Here is an 18,280-nt window from a genome sequence, read left to right on the forward strand (position 1 = left end):
GGCCATCACCTCAATGATTGTCCAGCTCAACACTGTCTGCCTGACCCCCCCACTCGCCAGAGCATTCTGGGTAATAAGCAGAGCAGCTGGGGCTCCCTGGGGGCTCCACCACGTTAGTTTCCAGGTTGTGAGCTCATTCACACTGAAAAGGGTTCCACTTTGTGTTTCCTGGGTCTGTCTCGGTGCTAAACTGAACTGTGAACAGAAAAGCAGCTGGTCCTTCCCAGGCTTGGCTAGGGCAGGGGGATGGGCAAGGGACGGGCAGGCTCGAAGGCGGGATTGGAGTGTCTGAAGATGCGGGTGGGGAAGTGCTTTACGTGGGAGCTTCACGTTGTTCCACTCCATGCCGTCGATGAGGACCCACAGTGTGTTCTGCCTCTGCTTGGCCCTGCAGATCAGGCGGCTGATGCCCTCGAGGCACTGGCTCTGGTAGGCCACGTCCTTCTCCTTGGTTTCCTTCACCTTCTTGTTGTCCTCCTTGTCCACAGTCATGGACCTGGAGGGCGTGGCTCCAGCCTCACCCCTGCTAGGCAGCCTGCTAACCTGCAGAGACTAGAAGGTGCACTTAAGGGTGTTGCTGGCAGTAGCCTGGTCTTTGTTCTCAGTGTCTCTCTTCCTGTCTGTGGGCTGTACTGCCATCCAGTAATCCACATGTGGCCCCATCAGCTCAGCGCCAGCACCTGGCTGAAGGAGACTCCTCTCCACTCACAGACAGGGAGGAGGGAAGATGTGTGAGGCCTCCTTGTTTGCCGCAGACCTGTGTGGCGGGGTGGACAGCAGCACGCTAGAGCCCAAGCGGGCCGCATAATCTCAGTGTCCTGAGACGACCCAGAATGGTCCCACAATACCAGTTCCACCACACCCACGAAGGGAATGATGGTCAAGGACTCCTCATTGGGGCTCTTTTATTTGTAGGTGAGTGTGGCCTCCATGAAGGGCAGTTGGTGGGCACAATTGGCCCCTGCAACATACTGTGTGATTCTCAACACCATGCCCAACGTGTCCTGCACAGCCCTCTGGGACTCCTTGTAGAACAGGTCCTGCCTGGCCAGGTCCTGGAAGAAGCACTTCTAGCGGTAATGCACGGAGCCCAGGTACCTGGCCACAGGGTGGGAAACCAGCAGATGACCAGGAAGTACATGTAGCCCAGCCGGGGGCCAGGGGGCACGGTTGTAGGACAGCAGCTCTAGGAAGAGCCACAGCACAGAGCTGAAGTACTGCTGTGCCCCTGCCACCGGGATCTTCACAGGGTTCAGGGGCTGGGAATTGAGGTGACAGTGTCTCTGAATCCACGAGATGATGGTGCTGAAGGCCACCTGGACTTCAGAATTGGAGCAGGTGCACACCTCGGGCAGCATGTGTTGCTGCAGGACTCAGACGGGAACTGCCCCTGTCAGTCAGAGGTGTTGAGGAGGAGGATGTTCTGGGGCAGCTGGTGTCAGAGATGATGATTTGGTTCAGCTGGTCGTACACCGTCTCCCTGGGGATCTGCAGCTGACTCAGCGGGTCGGGGCAGTGCTTGTTGTCCAGGCTGTGGGCCCGCTTGTTCTGGCTTTGCCACCTGCTGCTCCTTCAGGGATGTGCCCCAGCTCCAGCAGCCCTCCTGCTCTCTGGGATCTGGTGGAGGGGATGAGGAGAGACTCGGTCTTGGTGATGCGCCCACTGGTTGCTTGGGGCTCGTCTTCTTAGGCACGTGGGTTGGACCTGGAGGTTCCTATGGCGCTGGCACTGTGAATGCTCTAGCTCTCCATCTGAGAGCTGGGCTGGGACAGGTCTTCAAAGTATGGCCTGAGCGAGGGCTTCGGTGTCCTGAGGACACTCTCATGGGCCACTGTCACTGGGCTTCCCTAGTGAGTCATACAGCAGATCCAGGTCCTCCACCTCAGGGACCTGCTCCGAAGACTCCTGCTCTGACTCCAGGACCTCCTTCCACACTGGGACCCTGCGCAGCCACCCCCCAACTTTCTTGTTGGCATCTTGTTGCCTGGTCATGAATGGCGATCTTACTTCTCCTTGGTGCTGCTTTTTGGACTCCTCAAAGTCAAAGTCCTCCTCCTCTTGGTTCTGCCCGTGCACAGAATCATGGCTGGCCTGCTGTTCCGAAAAGATTTCATACTCCATCTCTGAGTAATGAACCCTGGACTTGGCCTTGAGGCCGGCCTGCCAGGTGCTGTCCTCGGGGTCGATGGGTTGGCTGGACAGGGAGGAGATGCTGACCTCAGCCACGTGGGCAGATGCCTCCATGATGGTGCTATGGAGGCTCAGCATCTGGCTACCCTCGAGGGGTCGCTGCCTCACCTCAGCCATGTCGATGGTGCCCTCGGCAAGCGCCCGGTAACCCAGGATGGTCTGGTTTTTAAGTGGCTGCTTCTGCTGCAGCATGATCTGTAAGTTGTTGCCTTCTCTCTTGAGGGAGTGAGGGTACTGCAGGGAGAAGGTCAGTGCCAGGTCGGTCTTCACGTGACCACTAGGGGGCAGCAGAATCTCGTCTGACCTCAAGATGTTTTGGGAGCCCTGCAGTTTCACAGTGATCACCACAGTTCTGAGCTCCTTCTCCAGCTTCTTGTAGATCAGCAGCTTGGCTAAGGTGAGGCTACACAGCCTGGGCAGGCAGGCGGGGCTGGAGCAGTCCACCTCCCAGGTGGAAAACAAGTTCATGGGCACCTGTGTGTTGAGTGCGGCGGGCATGCTGTCCAGGCCCGTGGGCGTTGACATAGTGGTCTTATTTCTACCCTGTGTTGGGAGAGAGGGCATATGCCATCAGAGGCAGCTCATAACCTGTCAGGTGGGTTGGGGGCTGCAGCTCAGACTGAACCCCAAGCACTCAGTGATTGGTGGCAAGTAGTGGGACAGGAGTGATCATAGGGACCACATGCTAACTTGGCGGCCTTGCAAACTAGAGACCTAAAGTGACCAAACAGGATGGTCTGAAATTAACGTGTTGTGTGTGTGTGTGTGTGTGTGTGTGTGTGTGTGTTAAGTAAAAGCAGCTTATGGTGGATAGTGGTGTCCTAGGTTGTCATCTTCCCTTAAAAAGGTTTATCTTTATCTTAATTGAGCCTGCCTATTGTCTTTTTGCATCTATAAGAACATATTTTTGTAATATCAAAGGAATTTTCCTTTATTCAGACCCCTCAAAGCACAGGCACTGCTCTGTTCTCTGCAGAGACCCCACTTGCCCTCATTGTTATTGAGTTCATTGTTGACTGTTCACATCCTGCACACACCTGAGTGAAAGAAGTATGTGTCTGTCATTTCACCTTTTATCCAGTCCCAGAGAGTTCCCTGCTGTGATTTCTCCTGCTTCCCTAATCTGTCACCAATGGATTTCATGAAACCCACACAAGTCTCCACTTTTGATTGTAATGTATAAAATAAGGTGCAAAGCTGCTATTCTCCGGAGCATTATTATCTCATTTGGTTGAGATTTTGCTTCACCGCAATTGTCTACACTTTGGCTCAAATAAACTCAGAAAAATTCTGTACAGGTTTCCATGTTTTCTACACAGATAAGAGATAAGGTTCTCGGCAGGCAACGTAGACTGGGAGGTGAGTGATGATGAGACACATTGGTGTCTTAATCATTTCTTAGCAGAGGACGGACAGCACCTCCCTGTGTTAACATGGTCACCTTGGGATTTCTGACAGAACATCCCATTCTAAGATGGGAACACAGAGGCTTTTCCTGGGGTGGGAGGGTCTGGATATTAGAACAATGGGGTGTTCGGGGCAGCACCGTTGACATGACAACAGGAGGGGATCATGTGCAGGTCCCACAGCAGTGAAGAGATGGAACGCCAGCCCTGATAACAGGTCCCCCTCCTGGTATGTTGTGCAGCCCAGGGAAGCCCCAGCTCCTGACCGAGAGGGACCACAGGGATGTGATCCTCCGGGCAGCAAAGGGCAAAGCAACAGACTTGGTACCTTGAGCCCCGTGTCCTTTTGGGAAAAGCATCCCTACTAATCACCATGATGTGTAAGAGTGGGAGACGGTGAGTAAGGATTGTCTGGACAACATGGACACGTAGAGATGGGCCTTAAAAGGGAAAGTCTGTAGAAAAATACAAGAATACACTTGACTGAGCATGATGTGAAATGGTACAAAGTCTTCTGATATTCCTAACACTTTGTGGGCAGTGACTTTCCATCAGTGAGTGTGGGTTGTGGAGAGGATATAGGCCCCAGATTCCTTTGGAAATTGGACTCTAGGAGGGAGCTAGGAGCATGACAGGGCATCTTCTGGAACACAGGGCTCTCTTCAATACATGGGATCCTGGAGTCTGGGTCACCTCAGCCCCTGCACTCACCCTGCGGTCGTGCTGCACGCTGGAGGGTGGATGGGGCACCTGTGCCTCCTACAGGGGCATGGAGTTGAGGACCCCGTCTGTCAGCTCCTCTCTGTTGTCCTGTGCGGAGCTCTGTAAAGACAGTTCACAGTCACCAGGGGAAAGCCTCAGCGCCCTGTTTTGCTGGTTCTGTGCCCCTGTGACCTCCACTCCAGGCACACACACACACACAGTGTGATGCGCTCCGAACTCCACTGCGAAGGAAAAGGCGTGACATCCTGAGGGCTTGGATTCCCATTGGCAGAGATAAGGGACCCCTCTGGAACCACATCTCCAACTACCTGTACTTTCCTGGGGTGTGATCACAGCAGGACCTCTAGGTGATCCACTGCCCCAAAAGCTGTTCCTGCCCCAGGGTTCTCCCTTCAGTTCCCTCTTCCCAGCACATGAAGGGGAGGGGATTTGGGCTGTACAGGGATGGAGCACAGAGGTGGCCTGGCCTGAATGGGTCTGACCCAGGCCACCTTGTGTTACCTGAGGCCATATTTTTTAAAATGGCCAGCAATGTCGTGGACAAGGGTTGAACCAATATCTGCACCGTCTGGAAAAGCTCTCACTATGGGGTCTCCGGAAGCAAGAGCACCAATCACTGGGAACACAGCAAGAGAACATCTTGCACTGGCAAATGCCTCTTGGCAAGTGAGCTGCCTGTGGGGCTGATGTGGGTGCCAGGTTACAGGGTGTCCAAGTTCTATTGGTTAGTGACCTCAGTACATGGGATTGTCTTGCCTGAGTCCCCTCATCTCATGACACCTATGCAAATAGTCCTGTGGGCTGCTGTCTGTTGTCCCCTCTTCTCCATGAAGCACCTGATCTGTACACACCGTTAGGGGCAACAACACATCTTTCCCCCAGCCCCCTAGAAACTCTGGGTGCAGCCAGGGTCCCAGAGTTGAGTAAACCAAACTGGACTCAGACTCAACCCCTCATTCTTACCTCTTCTGGATCCTGGATAAAGTCATTGTGTCTGTCAGGGCCCTTCTCTCTCCTCCTGCACAATGGGTTATGCAGCAAGTGCTTCTTAGGGCTGTTCAGGCTCATGTGGGGAGTAGCTGTGAAGCAGGAGGAGGACGGTCACATGTAGGTAGTGCCTCCAACCTGTTTTTCCATCCTGTTGTCACCTCCTCTGAGTCTGCTATTCTTCTAATCCTACCCAAGATCATCGCATTTAGAGTGTGTGTGTGTGTGTGTGTGTGTGTGTGTGTGTGTGTGTGTGCATGTGTGTGCGCGCGCACGCGTGCCAGTGCTCCCTTTCTGGATCCCAGAACAAAATGGCCCCACATAGGGAGGAACAGGCAGGAGCTGCCCAGTATGTCAGGATTTCTAATTTCCAGACAAACTCTATGGGGAAGGTGGGAGCCTTGGCCTGGGAGGTCTGAACATTCCTGAACTCTGGACTCTGAATGTCATGTACCCTGGCCAATCCCTGCCTGACTATGGGCTTCTGTTTCCCACTTATCCAATGAGGGTGTGATTCAGAACTACGTAAGCATGAGATCAGCAGAGGGGGGCCCAGCCTCAGATTTCTCCACTGTGGGTGGGTTGTGGACAGAGGTTGTGGACAGATTTCTCCACTGTGGGTGGGTTGTGGACGCCTTTTCAGACAAATACTATCTAGACCACTGTCCCACCATGCCATCTCCATGTCTGTACACGATTGCACCAGCACAGCCTTTTCCAGAGCCCCTGAGGAAACCTGGGTGCAGCCAGGACCCCAATTTTCAGGACACACAGCTGGGTTTATCTCAGGCTCTGCATTCTGACCATCTGTGATTCTGGGCAAGGCATTGACCTCTTGGGTCACCGGTTCTCTCCTCAGTGACTCCCCATGGTCTTCACCTTCCTCATGTGGTGTGAATGTGTGCCCTCCCTTTAAGTGTGGGTGTCAGTAGTGACTCCATAGAAGACGGCAAAGGGATCCAACACAAACTCCATGATTTGGCTCAAAAAAGTTAGTGCTTGGCCCAGCCAGAGTGGTTGAGCATCATCCTGGGCACTGAAAGTTTGCTGTTAGGTTCCTGGTCAGGGCACCTACCTAGGTTGTGGGTTTGATCCCTATTCAGGGCGCATACCAGAGGCAATCAATACATGCTTCTTTCTCACATTGATCTCTCTCTCTCTCTCTCTCTCTCTCTCTCTCTCTCTCTCTTCAATTTTTTGGGAAAAAATGAATTTAACATTTTAAAGCAAATCCATTTCATTTATTTTTTAATCTTTATCATTGAAAGTATTACATATGTCCTCATTTTACCCCATTGACCACTTCTAGCCGATTCCTTCCCCCCTCATCAGGCCTTTATCACCCTATTGACTGTGTCCCTGGGTTATGCATAAATGCATACAAGTCCTTTGGTTGATCTCTTCCCACCCTGAAAAGTTTTTTAAAATGTTGGTGTCTACCCACTTGCTCACTCTGATCTGTTCTCTCTCTCTCTCAGGCCACACTGAGGAATAAGCCTCTGTGCTCTGTGCTGCTATCTGGAGAGACCCACATGGCCTAGCACTGAATGAGACCAACAGACAGAGAGGAAGTCAGGCCTTTGATCCAAACTGAAACCCAAAGTCCCCCTGAGTGAGCTCAGACCCTCAGTGACACAGATCCTGCCTCAGCTGACACCACAGTAGTTCCAGCTGAGCCATGAGGGATTCCTTGTCACAGACATGTGAGCTAATAAGTGTGTGTTGGTTAAGTCTCTAGTGTGGGGGAACTCTCAGCAATAGATCACTAGCACAGTCGTCCCACACCAGGTGCTGCCCTGCCCTCCTATCTCCCTCATTTTTCTCCTCCCAGTTCCCTCCAGTCCCCACCCCCTCATTTCTAACACCCTCTGCCTCCAGTTTCAAGGATGGCTGTGGAACTTAGGAAAGGACCCTGGAAAGTAGAGCCAAACTGAAAAGTGTAATTTGAAATAGGAAACGGCATCTGCTGAGACCACAGTTCTGAGCTTCCAAGGTAAGAAGACGGTCCACGCAAGGCGGGTGGCTGCCCCTCCAGGCCCATTGCCAATGCGCACAAGTGCACTGACCATCACCACGGACCTCTAAGCTAGACCTGCCCCCTTGATTTCCAGACCTCCATTTAATTTCACAAAGCTTTCATCAGCTGCCATTGTGAAATCAGGATTAAGAGGGTAGACAAGTATTTATTCAACTTTCTGGTTTAGGAATTGCATCCTAAAGAGCCTGTATAATGTCCCCGCGATGGGCTCACATTCTCAGTGCTTATGGTCCTCAGGGTCAATGGTAGGACACATCACACTCCATGAGAATTTCCTTTCTATTTGCGTCAACCAACAGGGCTAAACTCCTTGAGAGCAGGGACCCTGGATGTGGTCCAAAGTTAATAGTTAATACCCATTTGTCCTGCGACAGTGTAGCTTGTGCCATGGCAGGCGCCATACAAGGCTGTTAGTCCATCCTCACCAGGGTAGTTCAGAGCACAGAAGAGGATTGATGTAAAAGGAGAAGCCAGGCTGTCTCCACAACCTTGTTCAGCCTTGAGGAGTGAGAAAGAATGGCCACTGGGCTCTGGTGAGACAGAAGAGCATCAGGTAAAACCCCAGCTGAACGAGAGCTCAGGGGCTGAGGGTGGAGAGAGGCTCTGACCCTAGAGGAGACTTTGAAGAGTCTGTGGAGGAGATGAGTGTGGAGCCCGGGCCCTAGGACATTCCCTGCCCCTCTTCAGTGCTATGGGCCAACAGAGGAGATGCTCAGAATGCTGTTCAGTGCTAGTGGAGCAGGGTGGTGTTTCTTTCCAGGTGCCTGTGGCAGTCAGTGTTCAGGAACTGCTTGCTGCTGGTTAAACCCTGGAGCATTCTGCAATGTGGACGCCAGGGGGCGCTTAAGCCCATGCTTTGCCCATGTGCTGGTGGGAGATGTCAAAAAAAAATGTGGGTTCCCAGGGGTAGCCCTGATATAAAGGGTCCCTGCCCCAATGCTCCTCGGTCAATTTCCCCGAAGTCCCATTGTGCTGAGTCTCAAGAACACATTCGTAGAGCTGATGGCTCCTGAGAGACTAATTATTCCCAACCTATGACTCATTGTAACCCCATGGAGGCCCAGAAGAAACAGACTTGCTCAAGGCTCTGAAGGTTTATAGAGTTAAATTTTATAGAATCGAAATTAAATTTATACTTAAGAGTAATTACATTTTCTTTAAAATAGATTATATGTTACTGGATAGTATAAAAAATACAGTAACATTTTAAGTATATATAAAATAAACACAAATATTTTTAAACTGTATATAAAGGGGATGTGGGAGTCCCATCTGCCATGGCAGCTGACACACACTGTGGCACAAGGCCTGGGACCGCAGGCCTCCCAGGAGCTGAGGTGAGTTGCTCACAAGCTGCAGGTGGTTCCACATCTGGGAGTTCAGTTACACCTGTGCCTGGAGCCTGCTCTGGCTCTGGAGAGGGCACGATGGTTGGCGTTTCCTCTTCAGGTGTTTCTTCATCTTGCTCTGGAGCTGCTTCTGGAGATACAGGAAGAGAACATGTTACACCATGACTGCCTTTTGTGTGCCTTCCAAGGAAGGGAACCTCCCATCTCCATCACTGAAGTCTCAGTTCAAGCCCCCACCCAAGGAAGTCCTCCAGACTGCAGGCCATGGGCACTGACCTGAGCGGCTCTGTGCTCCTGCCTAACCCCAGCCTCTGGGAGCTCTTCTCGGTGTGGGCAGCCACATCCCCTCCCCACTCACCCTCACCACCCAAATCCACATGCACAGCTTTCTTTGACTCCCTCCCTTTTTTCTAGGAGAAGCCCTCAGACCTCTGACCTCTTGCAGAAGTCCCACAAGGCATGGGACCCAGGGTGTTGCCACCTACTCCAAGTCACAGTCCCCATACTCCTCTTAAGGTTCTGATCCAAAGCCCAATCACTTTTTCTGCTGGTCCAGAGATCCACATTCTACTTCAAAATATGAGAAGATGAGGCGATACTTTGAGGAAGAAGTCACATGACTGTCCTGTGGACGCTACCTGCCTGTTCAGCCTGGTGTGACTGAATCACTCCTGACTAGAAGGAAGCGCTGGAGTGCAGTCCTGGGGGGCAGGGCATTTGCTGAATGAATAAGCCCAAATGAGCCCTATCTCAGATAGCTGGGTGACCCTGGAGTCCCCCTGCTCACACCTGGGATTTCTAATCTGGCTTCACCCAGGACAGGGACCCTAATGGAATTTCCAATGTCTTTATCACAAGAGAAAATAGCTTAGCCTGAGGCCTGAGGAGAATCACAAATAAGGCAGAAGCTTCTTTAAGAAGAAGAGAAAATGGCCAATTAGGACAACCACAGCCCCTCCAGCATACCTCTCCAGTGTCCAAGCTCCCAGAGAGCCTTTTTTCCAGGTGAACCCTCCCCCCCCCCTGAATCCCTACAATAACCCTATGAGGCTGGGCCTCAGAAGTCCCTATGGTCAGAGAAACAAACACTCAGAGAGATGCAGTGACCTGAAGCCTCACAGCAAGCAGGTGGCTGAGTGGCCACTGTGCTGTGGAGGGGCAGGGCTCACCTGGTACATGGTTGGTCCCACCCACGTTGGTTAGTAACAAATGTTCTGTATGAACACAGAAGGGTGGGTGGGGACCAAGGTGGGGATGCTGCCCAGGAAGCTGGACACCAAGTATTTGATCACTTTGTCCAGTCACTGTTCCTGGGAAGCCTGCACTGTACGTCCTTTTATTTTATTTTTGCTCTCTGAGGGTCAAGTTTATTTGGAAGCCTGAGTGAGTGGTGTTGGGGTCAACATGAAGGCCCAGGGCTAGGATGACTGGCAGGTGGAGAAGGTGAGGAGAGTTCTCCCTGCGTGGGTCAGGGTCCAGAAAAACAGACATGCTCAAAGCTCTGAGGGTTAATAGGGTTAAATTTTATAGAATCTAAATTAAAGTTATGTTTAGTAGTATTTCACTAAATGTTCTCTACAGTACAATCTATGTTACTAAATATCATAAAAAATACAATAAAATTATAAACATATATAAAATGAACATAAACTTTTAACACTGCATCTAAATGGGGATGGGGCGCCCTCTCTGCCATGGCAGCTGACACATGCTGTGGCCTGGGATCTGGCCTCACAGGCCTCACAGGAACTGGGTGAGTTGCTGAAATGCTGCAGGTGGTTCTTCTGCCTCTTGAAGTTCAGGAAAGCTGGGCCTGGATCCGGCTCTGGCTCTGGAGAAGCCACTAGGGTGGCATTGCCTCTGGAGGGTTTTCATGATGTTCCTCTGGAGCTGGTTCTGCAGATCCAAGAAGAGGACATGTTACCACCCTCACTGCCTTTTGTGTGCCTTCCAAAGGCACACTCACCCACACCACCCCCGGAGGCCTCCTCTTCCTCCTGTCTCCGCCTCAGTGGGCTCAGGTGCTCCCGTCATGACTGGAGGCACTAGGCCTGGTTTGGCAGGTCGGGGACTGGAAAGTTGGCTCTATGGAGGCCAACAGCATCAACAGGCTTGGAAATTCTGGCAGCGGATTAAAATCCTGAGGATACTGATCCAGCCAGATGCCCAGGATGCAGGAGATGACCCTGGGGAGAAAGAGGTGGGAAGCAGAGTCTGAGGCCTGGCCTTTCCTTCCACACGGCCCTCCCAGAGCACCACTCAGAGAAACTGGGGTCCTGTGCCTGCTGCTCCTGCCCAAACCTACTCCTTGTCCACCTTCAACCTGGCAATTCTGGCAGAGACATGCCTGGTCACCCAGGAGGGGCTGGCAGAAAGCCCTCCTAACTGACAGCTCTGGATCCATGAGGGAACCACCTGTCCCCTTCTTCAAGGGAACCTGACATGCTCTCTCAGTGTCCCTGTCCCCTCCCACTACCTTCCCACCAAAATGTCAACTCCATGAGGACAGGGAAGGCTGGTGTCCTCCCTGTTCATGTCACTCATTGGCACACAGTAGGTGCTCCAGGAATAGCTGACCAATGAGCAAACCAACAACCTCTGTCTCCATCTCTGGCTTCCAAGGGCTTTCTTATCAGCTCAAACTTTGGCTCCTGCACCTACGTGCTGCCTAATTCACTTGCTGCCCTGTGGGGTTCTTTGCCTCCCACTGAAACTCAACTCTCACAGGGCGGGTTACACTTGCCAAACTGCCACTGAGAAGGTTCTATCAAATTAGTGAGCACGGTCCCTGGGTAGGGGTGCACACAGGGCTGGGATTAGGAGCAGAAGGGTATGAATTTTCTGAGGGTCTGACTTTCTCACTGAGCTCCCACTGCTCTCCCACACCACCCATATCCACATGCACAGCTCTCTTTGACGCCTTCCCTTTTTTCTAGGAGAAGCCCTCAGACCTCTGCCCTCTTGTAGAAATCGCACCATGAGTGGGATCCAGGGTTCTGCCAGCACCTTGAATTCACACTCCCCATACTCCCCCTCCTGGTTCTGACCCAAAACTGACTCACGTTTTCTGCTGGAACAGAGGTTCACCTTCCACTTCACAGTATGGGAAGATGCAGCCATATGGAGAGGAGGCCAGGAGGACGTCACATCAGCTGTCCTGTGGGCACTACGAGCCTGTGCAGCCTAGAGTGACTGAATCACTCCCGACTAGAAGGAAGCTCGGGAGTGCAGGCTTGGGATCTGCTCTGAGCACTGGATTATGGTCATTGCCTAGAGACATGTCTGTAACTGGCAGATTTCTGATATGTTTGCTGAATGAGTGAGCCCAAACCAGCCCCATCACAGATAGCTGGGAGAGCCTGGGCCCCACTGCTCACCCCTGGGGTCTCTGCTCTGGCTTCACCCAGGACAGGGACCAATAACAGAATCTCCAGTCCCTTTATGACATGAGAAAAGAGTTTAGCCCAAGGCCCCGAGAAGAATCACATATGAGGAAGAAAAATAACCAACTAGCACAACCACAGCCCCTGCTGCAGACCTATCCACTGTCCAGGCACCCAGAGAAAGCTTTAGGGGAACACCCTACAGGGTCCCTACAAAAACCCTATGAGGTTGCTCCTTGACTCACCTCATGTTCTTAGAAACAAACACTCAGAGGGATGCAGTGACCTGAGAGCTCACAGCCAGCAAGTGGCCAAATGACCACCGTGCTCTGGAGAGGCAGATTGCTCACCTTGTCAATAGCTGGTCCAACACCTGTTGCGTGGCAGCGAATGTTCTGTGGTAACATGAAGAGGTAGGGACGAAGGTGGGTGGCTGCCCAGGAAGGAGGGCACTGGTTTGTCCAGCCCGTGTGCCTGTGGGTCTGCACCATGCAGCTCCTTTTTGTTATTTTGTCCTCTGAGGCGGGAGTTCATGGGAACCATAAGTAGATGGTGCTGGGGCCACTTGGATGGTTGGCAGCTGGGGTCCAAGGTTGGGCTGGCCGGCCTCCATGTTGTGCTCCGGATGCCCCAATGGGAGGCCAGCCCTTTGCCTCTGGCAGCCCAGCACTGAGTCTGGGCACAGGCTGGAGCCAGCTCCCAGGGTGAAGCAGAGCCCTGGTTTCCAGGAAGGGCAGGACTCTAAGGCCAGAACCCTTCTCACTGAAAGTGTTGGGGATCCTGAGGCTAAAACACACCTTCCATGATGCTCCAGTTCAACAGTGCCCACCTGACCTCCCACCTGCCGGAGTGTTCTGGTTATTAAACAGAGTATTTGTGGGTCCCAGTGAAGGCACCCACCTTAGGTTCCAGGCTGTCAGCACATTCTAACTTAAAACAGTTTCTCTGTGTTTTCAGGGTCTGTGTCTGTAGTAAACTGAACTGTTCACAGAAAAGCAGCTGGGCCCTTCTGGGCTTGGCCCAGGCAGGGTGAGGGGCAGGGAGAGGGGCAGGGCTAGAAGGTGGAATTGGAGTGTCCGAAGATGCAGATGGGGAAGTGCTTGACGTGGGAGGACCACTGGGCTGCCAGCTGGAAGAACGTCACGTCGTTCCACTCCACGCCATCAATGAGGACCCGCTGCCTGTTCTCCTGGTTCTTAGCTGAGCAGACCAAGCGGCCAATGCCCTGGATGCACTGGCTTTTGGACACCAAGTCCTTGCCCATGTCTTTCTTGGGCAAAAACATCACCTTCTTTTTCTTCTCCTTGGTGACCACAATAATGGACATTGTGGGCGTGCCTGCATCCTCGCCACTGCTGGGCAGCCTGCTGACCTGGAGAGACCGGAAGGTGCTCTGGAGTGTGTTTTTGGTGGTAGGCAGGTCTTCCTTCTCCCCGTTTCTCTTCCTGTTTGTGGGCTGGGCTGCCATCCAATAATCCACCTGTAGCTCCATCAGCTCAGCACTGACACCCTGGGTGGAGGAAGGTAGGCCTCCACTCACTGATGAGGAGAAGGTTGGGTTGTGTGAGGCCTCCCTGGTGGTGGACAAAAACATGTTGGAGCATGAGGGGACCGCATCATCTGTGTCTCCTGACGTGGCTGAAATTGGTTCCACTATTCCAACTTTCACTGCCCCCACAAAGGGAATGAACTTCTGCGAGGACAACTTGCCTGGGCTCTTCGGCTTAGAGATGAGCATGGCCTCTGCAATGGGCAGCTGGTGGACACAGCTGGCCTCTGTGATATACTCTGTGATTCTCGACACAATGTTCTGCACAGAACTCTGGGCCTCCACATTGTTGAACATGTCCTGCCAGGCCAGGTCCTGGAAGAGGTTGTTGTAGCGGTAATCCACAGAGCCCAGGTAGCTGGCCACAGGGTGGGAATCCAGTGGGATGACCAGGAAGCGCATGTAGCCCAGCCACTCAGGGTTCTTGTGGGACAGCTGCTCCACAAAGACCCGCAGCACGGTGCTGAAGTAGTGCTGAGCCCCCGCCACTGCGATCTTCACTGGCATCGGGGCCTCGGTATTGCAGTTGCAGTACCTTTGTATCCAGGAGATGATGGAGCTGAAGGCCTCCTGGACATCCACCATGGAGCAGGTGCACACTACGGGCAGCATGTGCTGCTGCAGGACATCCTACAGGAACTGCCCCTGCCTGTCAGAGGTGCTGATGAGGATGATGTTCTCGGGCAGACAGTCATTGGAGATGAGGATATGGTTCAGTTGATCGTACACGGTCTTCCTGGGGATCTGCAAGTGGCTCTGTGGGACTGGGCAGCACTCCTTGATCAGGCTGTTGGATGACTTATTCAGGGACCTGCTCCAGCCCCGGCAGGCGGGCTGCTTCCCCTTGGAGCTGCTGGAGGGGAGGACCAGAGACTCGGTCTTGGTGGTGCGCCTGCTGGGTGGCAGCTTCTTAGTGAGCATGTCAAGGGCAGAGGTCTCTGCCTCCGGGCTGTCCTCAGGCTGTGCCGGCTTCTCCCCAGGGATGGGCATGCTGTGGGCCACCCAGTCAGAGCCACTGTCACTTGACAGGCTTTCAAAGTATGACCTGGGTTTGGGCTTGGACTTGGGGGTGCCGAGGCCTCTGTCATCCTCCTCCATATCTGGGCCACTTGACAGGCTTTCAGAGTATGTCATGAGCTCAGGCATGGGAGGAGTTAGGAGACGGTCATCATCCTCCATATCTGAGCTACTATCGCTGGGGTTCACCAGCCTGTAAAACAGAAGAGCCACGTCCTTGTCCACATCGGGGACTTGCTCCTCAGGGTCCGGCTCAGAGTCCAGGACCTCCTCCGTCATTTGGAACCTGTGCAGCCATGCTGCGACTTTCTGCTGATAGTTCTGTTGCCTGGTCATGGACCGCCTTCTTCCTATCGGCTTCTCCAGGTCCAAGTCATCCTTCTCCAGGTCATGCCTGTGGGGAGCATTGTAACTGACCTCCAGCTCAGAGAAGACGATCTCAGAGTCTCCTTCAGAGAAGTTATCTGCCTTGGTGCTGGCCGGCATGGCACTGTCTAGGTGGTTGACGGGCTGGCTCGATAGGGAGAAGATACAGGTCTTGTCCACCTTGGTGGCGGGGGTGCTGTAGGCCATAAAGTCAGAGACACTGCCCCTGAACAGCTTGCTGCCCGGGCCCTGGGCCTTCACAGGCATGTCGGCCAGCAGAGGAGGCTCCTTCTGCCTCTGGGCACTGTGTATGCTCCTCATCTCCATCTGCCAGCTGGAGTGTGCCAGGCCTTCAAAGTATTGTCTGGTCTTGGTCTTGGTGTTGCTAAGAATGATGCCATCATCCTCCATGTCTGAACCACTGTCGCTGGGATTCTCAAGGTTGTCATACAGAAGGTCCAGGTCCTCTTCCACCTCGGGGACATGCTCTGTAGGGTCCTGATCTGAGTCTAGGACCTCTTCTGACATGTTGGACCTGGGAAGCAGTACCATAACTTTCTGCTTCAAGTTTTGTTGCATGCATCGCTGCTGCTTCTTGGGCTGCCTCAGGTCAAAGTCATCTTCTTCCAGGTCCTGCCTGGGTGTCGCGTTGTAGCTGGCCTCCAGCTCAGAGAACCTCTCAGATTTCCCCTCGGTGTAGCTATTTGTGGACTTGGCCTTGGGGCTGGCCTGCATGGTGCCGTCCTTGTAGTTGATGGGCTGACTGGACAGGAAGGAAATCCAGATCTCAGCCACCCTGATGGAGGACTTCTGGATGCTGCTGCTGAGGCTCAGCACCTGGCCACCCTCGGGGGGTCGCTGCATCACCTCAGCCATGTGGATGGCACCTGTGGCCAGTGTCTTGTAGCCCAGGATGATCTGGTTGTTATTGCACTTCCTCTGTTGCAGCATGATCTGTAGTTTGTTGCCTTCTCCCTTGAGGAAGTGGGGATACTGCAGGGAGAAGGTCAGCGCCAGGTCAGTCTCCACTTGTCCACTAGTGGGCAGCATAATTTCGTGGGATCTCAAGATGCCCTTGGAGCCCTGCATCTGCACTGCTATCACCATGGAGATGAGCTCCTTCTCCAGCTCCTTCAAGATCACCAGCTTCTTTAAAGTCAGGCTGCACAACCTGAGCACGCAGTTGGGGCTGGAGCAGTCCACCTCCCAGGTAGAAAAGAGGTTCATGGGCACTGGGGTGTTGAGCACGGTGGGCGAGCGGGCCAGGCCTGCAGGTGATGAGGAAGCTGCAGCTGCTTGCAGCATATAGGTACTTGATGGTTTCTTCCCCTGTGGTGGGACAGAGGAGGGACATGATTGGTGGCAAGAGGTGGAACACAAGTGATCAAAGGAGAGAGTGGATGAAAAATGGTCACATGCAAGCCTGTGACTAGCACAGGTAAGGCCTGCATGGTGGCCTTTCAAACTCAGAGACCTAAGTTAACCACAAAGTTGGCCTGAAATTAAAACTTGTTAGATAAAAGCAGTTTATGGTGTGTGGTCATGTGCTAGGCCAGCGTCTTCCCTGACAAAGGTCAATCTTTACAGTAACTGAGCCTGTCTATTGTCTTTTGGCATCCATGATAACACACCTTTGGAATGTGAAAGGAAGTTCCCTTTTTCTGAACACCTCCAAGCACAGGCACTGCTCTGTGCTCTGCAGACACCACAGATCTGCTCATTGCTATTGAGTTCATTGCTGACTGCTAACTAGCCTGTAGGCACCTGTATAAGAGAGGCATGTGTCTATCATTTTACTTTTTATCTAATCCCAGAGATTTCCCTGCTTTGCTTTCTCCTGCCTCCCTAAGCAATGGATTCCATGTAACCCACATACATCTTCACTTTTTATTATAATGTCTAAAATAAGATGCAATACTGCCATTCTCTGGAGCACTACCTCAGTACATTGAGATTTTGTTTTCCGGCAATTCTTGACAGTTGAGCTCCAATAAACTCACAAAAACTCTGCACAGGGTTGAATGCTGCTTACATTGATATTTACTTGGCTTACTACAGCAGGATTCCAAAGAAGCTCATCGGGACCACCCTGCAGGCCCAGACCCGGTGCTCGGACCTAACAAAGGGCCCATTGGGCCACCAGTTCCCTGCCTGTCAGGTGAATTTGGCTAAGTTGTCTCTTGGATCCAGAATCTTCCTTTGCTTGTGGTAGAGGGTCTGACTTTATTTGAGCTATATTTTTAAATCCTCAAGGTGGAAATAAGGTTAAGAGTTGACAGAACCAAGGCTCAGGAGAGACAAGAGGAAACATGGGTGGCTGGTTTTTAATTCTGGGTTTTCATTTGGATTTGCCTTCTGAGAGTCTGACCAAAAAACCTTCACTGTATAAGTAAGAGCTGAACTTGTTCAGCTCTGAAGGGGTACATACTCCTCTGACCCGGATATCAATTGTTCTTAAGCAACTAAGGATCTTTGCGGAGCTGTCAGAGTTGATTCCTCACGCCAAGCAGGAGCCCCATAGGGAAATTCCAACTCAACTGTAATTCAACTGACTGGCTCTTCCAGGGGGAGAGCCCATAAGGTGTGGCCCACCAGCGTTCCTAGCCCTTCCTGTGGTTTTTATTTTTATTTATTTATTTATCCTCACTGGAGTATATTTTTCCCATGGGCTTAGAGAGAGAGGAAGCGAGGGGGAAATACAGAGAGAGAGAGAATGAGAAAGACATATAGATTGGTTGCCTCCCCCACAGGTTCCAGTAAGGGCTGGGATCCTTCACCTGGAATCAAACCCAGGACCTCTAAGGGCCTGCTTTCTACCCACTGAGCCAAACTGGGTAGAGGACTTCAGGTCACCTTAGATAGCTGGGAGAGAAGCTGAGGCACATGAGAAGGCTGAATGAGACTCAAGGGATGTGAGCATCACGGAGCCATAAGCTGCACACTTCGACCCACTCCATAACATCCCTAGAAAATTTGCTTAGACTCTGAAGATATAAAACAACAATAACAAAAACACCTATAATTGACATGGGAAGTTGTGCCTCCAAAGCTTGGAACTCCCAGACTCCAGCCCTCATTAATATTCCTGATAGAAAGCCTTTTCTTGCAAGTGCTTTACAGAAATGGGAAGATTTAACTTCAAAATATCAACTTTAAAATGGCCAAGAAAAATTAATTTTTTGCAGGAAAAACAGAAAACTAGAAAAATGCTGGCCCCAAAATGAAAATGATTGAATAGGACCCATATCTTGATTTGGAAATCAGAAGCGTCT

General features: G+C 52.1%; 1 protein-coding gene across 1 annotated transcript; it reads right to left on the minus strand.

The window, feature by feature from the left end:
• Nucleotides 1–13,130: 13,130 nt before the first annotated feature.
• On the minus strand, nucleotides 13,131–16,247 carry LOC307115515 (phosphofurin acidic cluster sorting protein 2-like; the record flags this gene model as incomplete). Its single annotated transcript, XM_079798714.1, is given in 3 exon segments — nucleotides 13,131–14,255; nucleotides 14,259–14,681; nucleotides 15,270–16,247. Coding segments are annotated over 3 exon segments (2,514 nt in total). The 5' UTR covers nucleotides 16,236–16,247.
• Between the last annotated feature and the right edge of the window lie 2,033 nt (nucleotides 16,248–18,280).

This window comes from Cnephaeus nilssonii, assembly GCF_951640355.1.
Source record: "Cnephaeus nilssonii genome assembly, chromosome: 19".
Lineage (NCBI taxonomy): Eukaryota > Metazoa > Chordata > Mammalia > Chiroptera > Vespertilionidae > Cnephaeus > Cnephaeus nilssonii.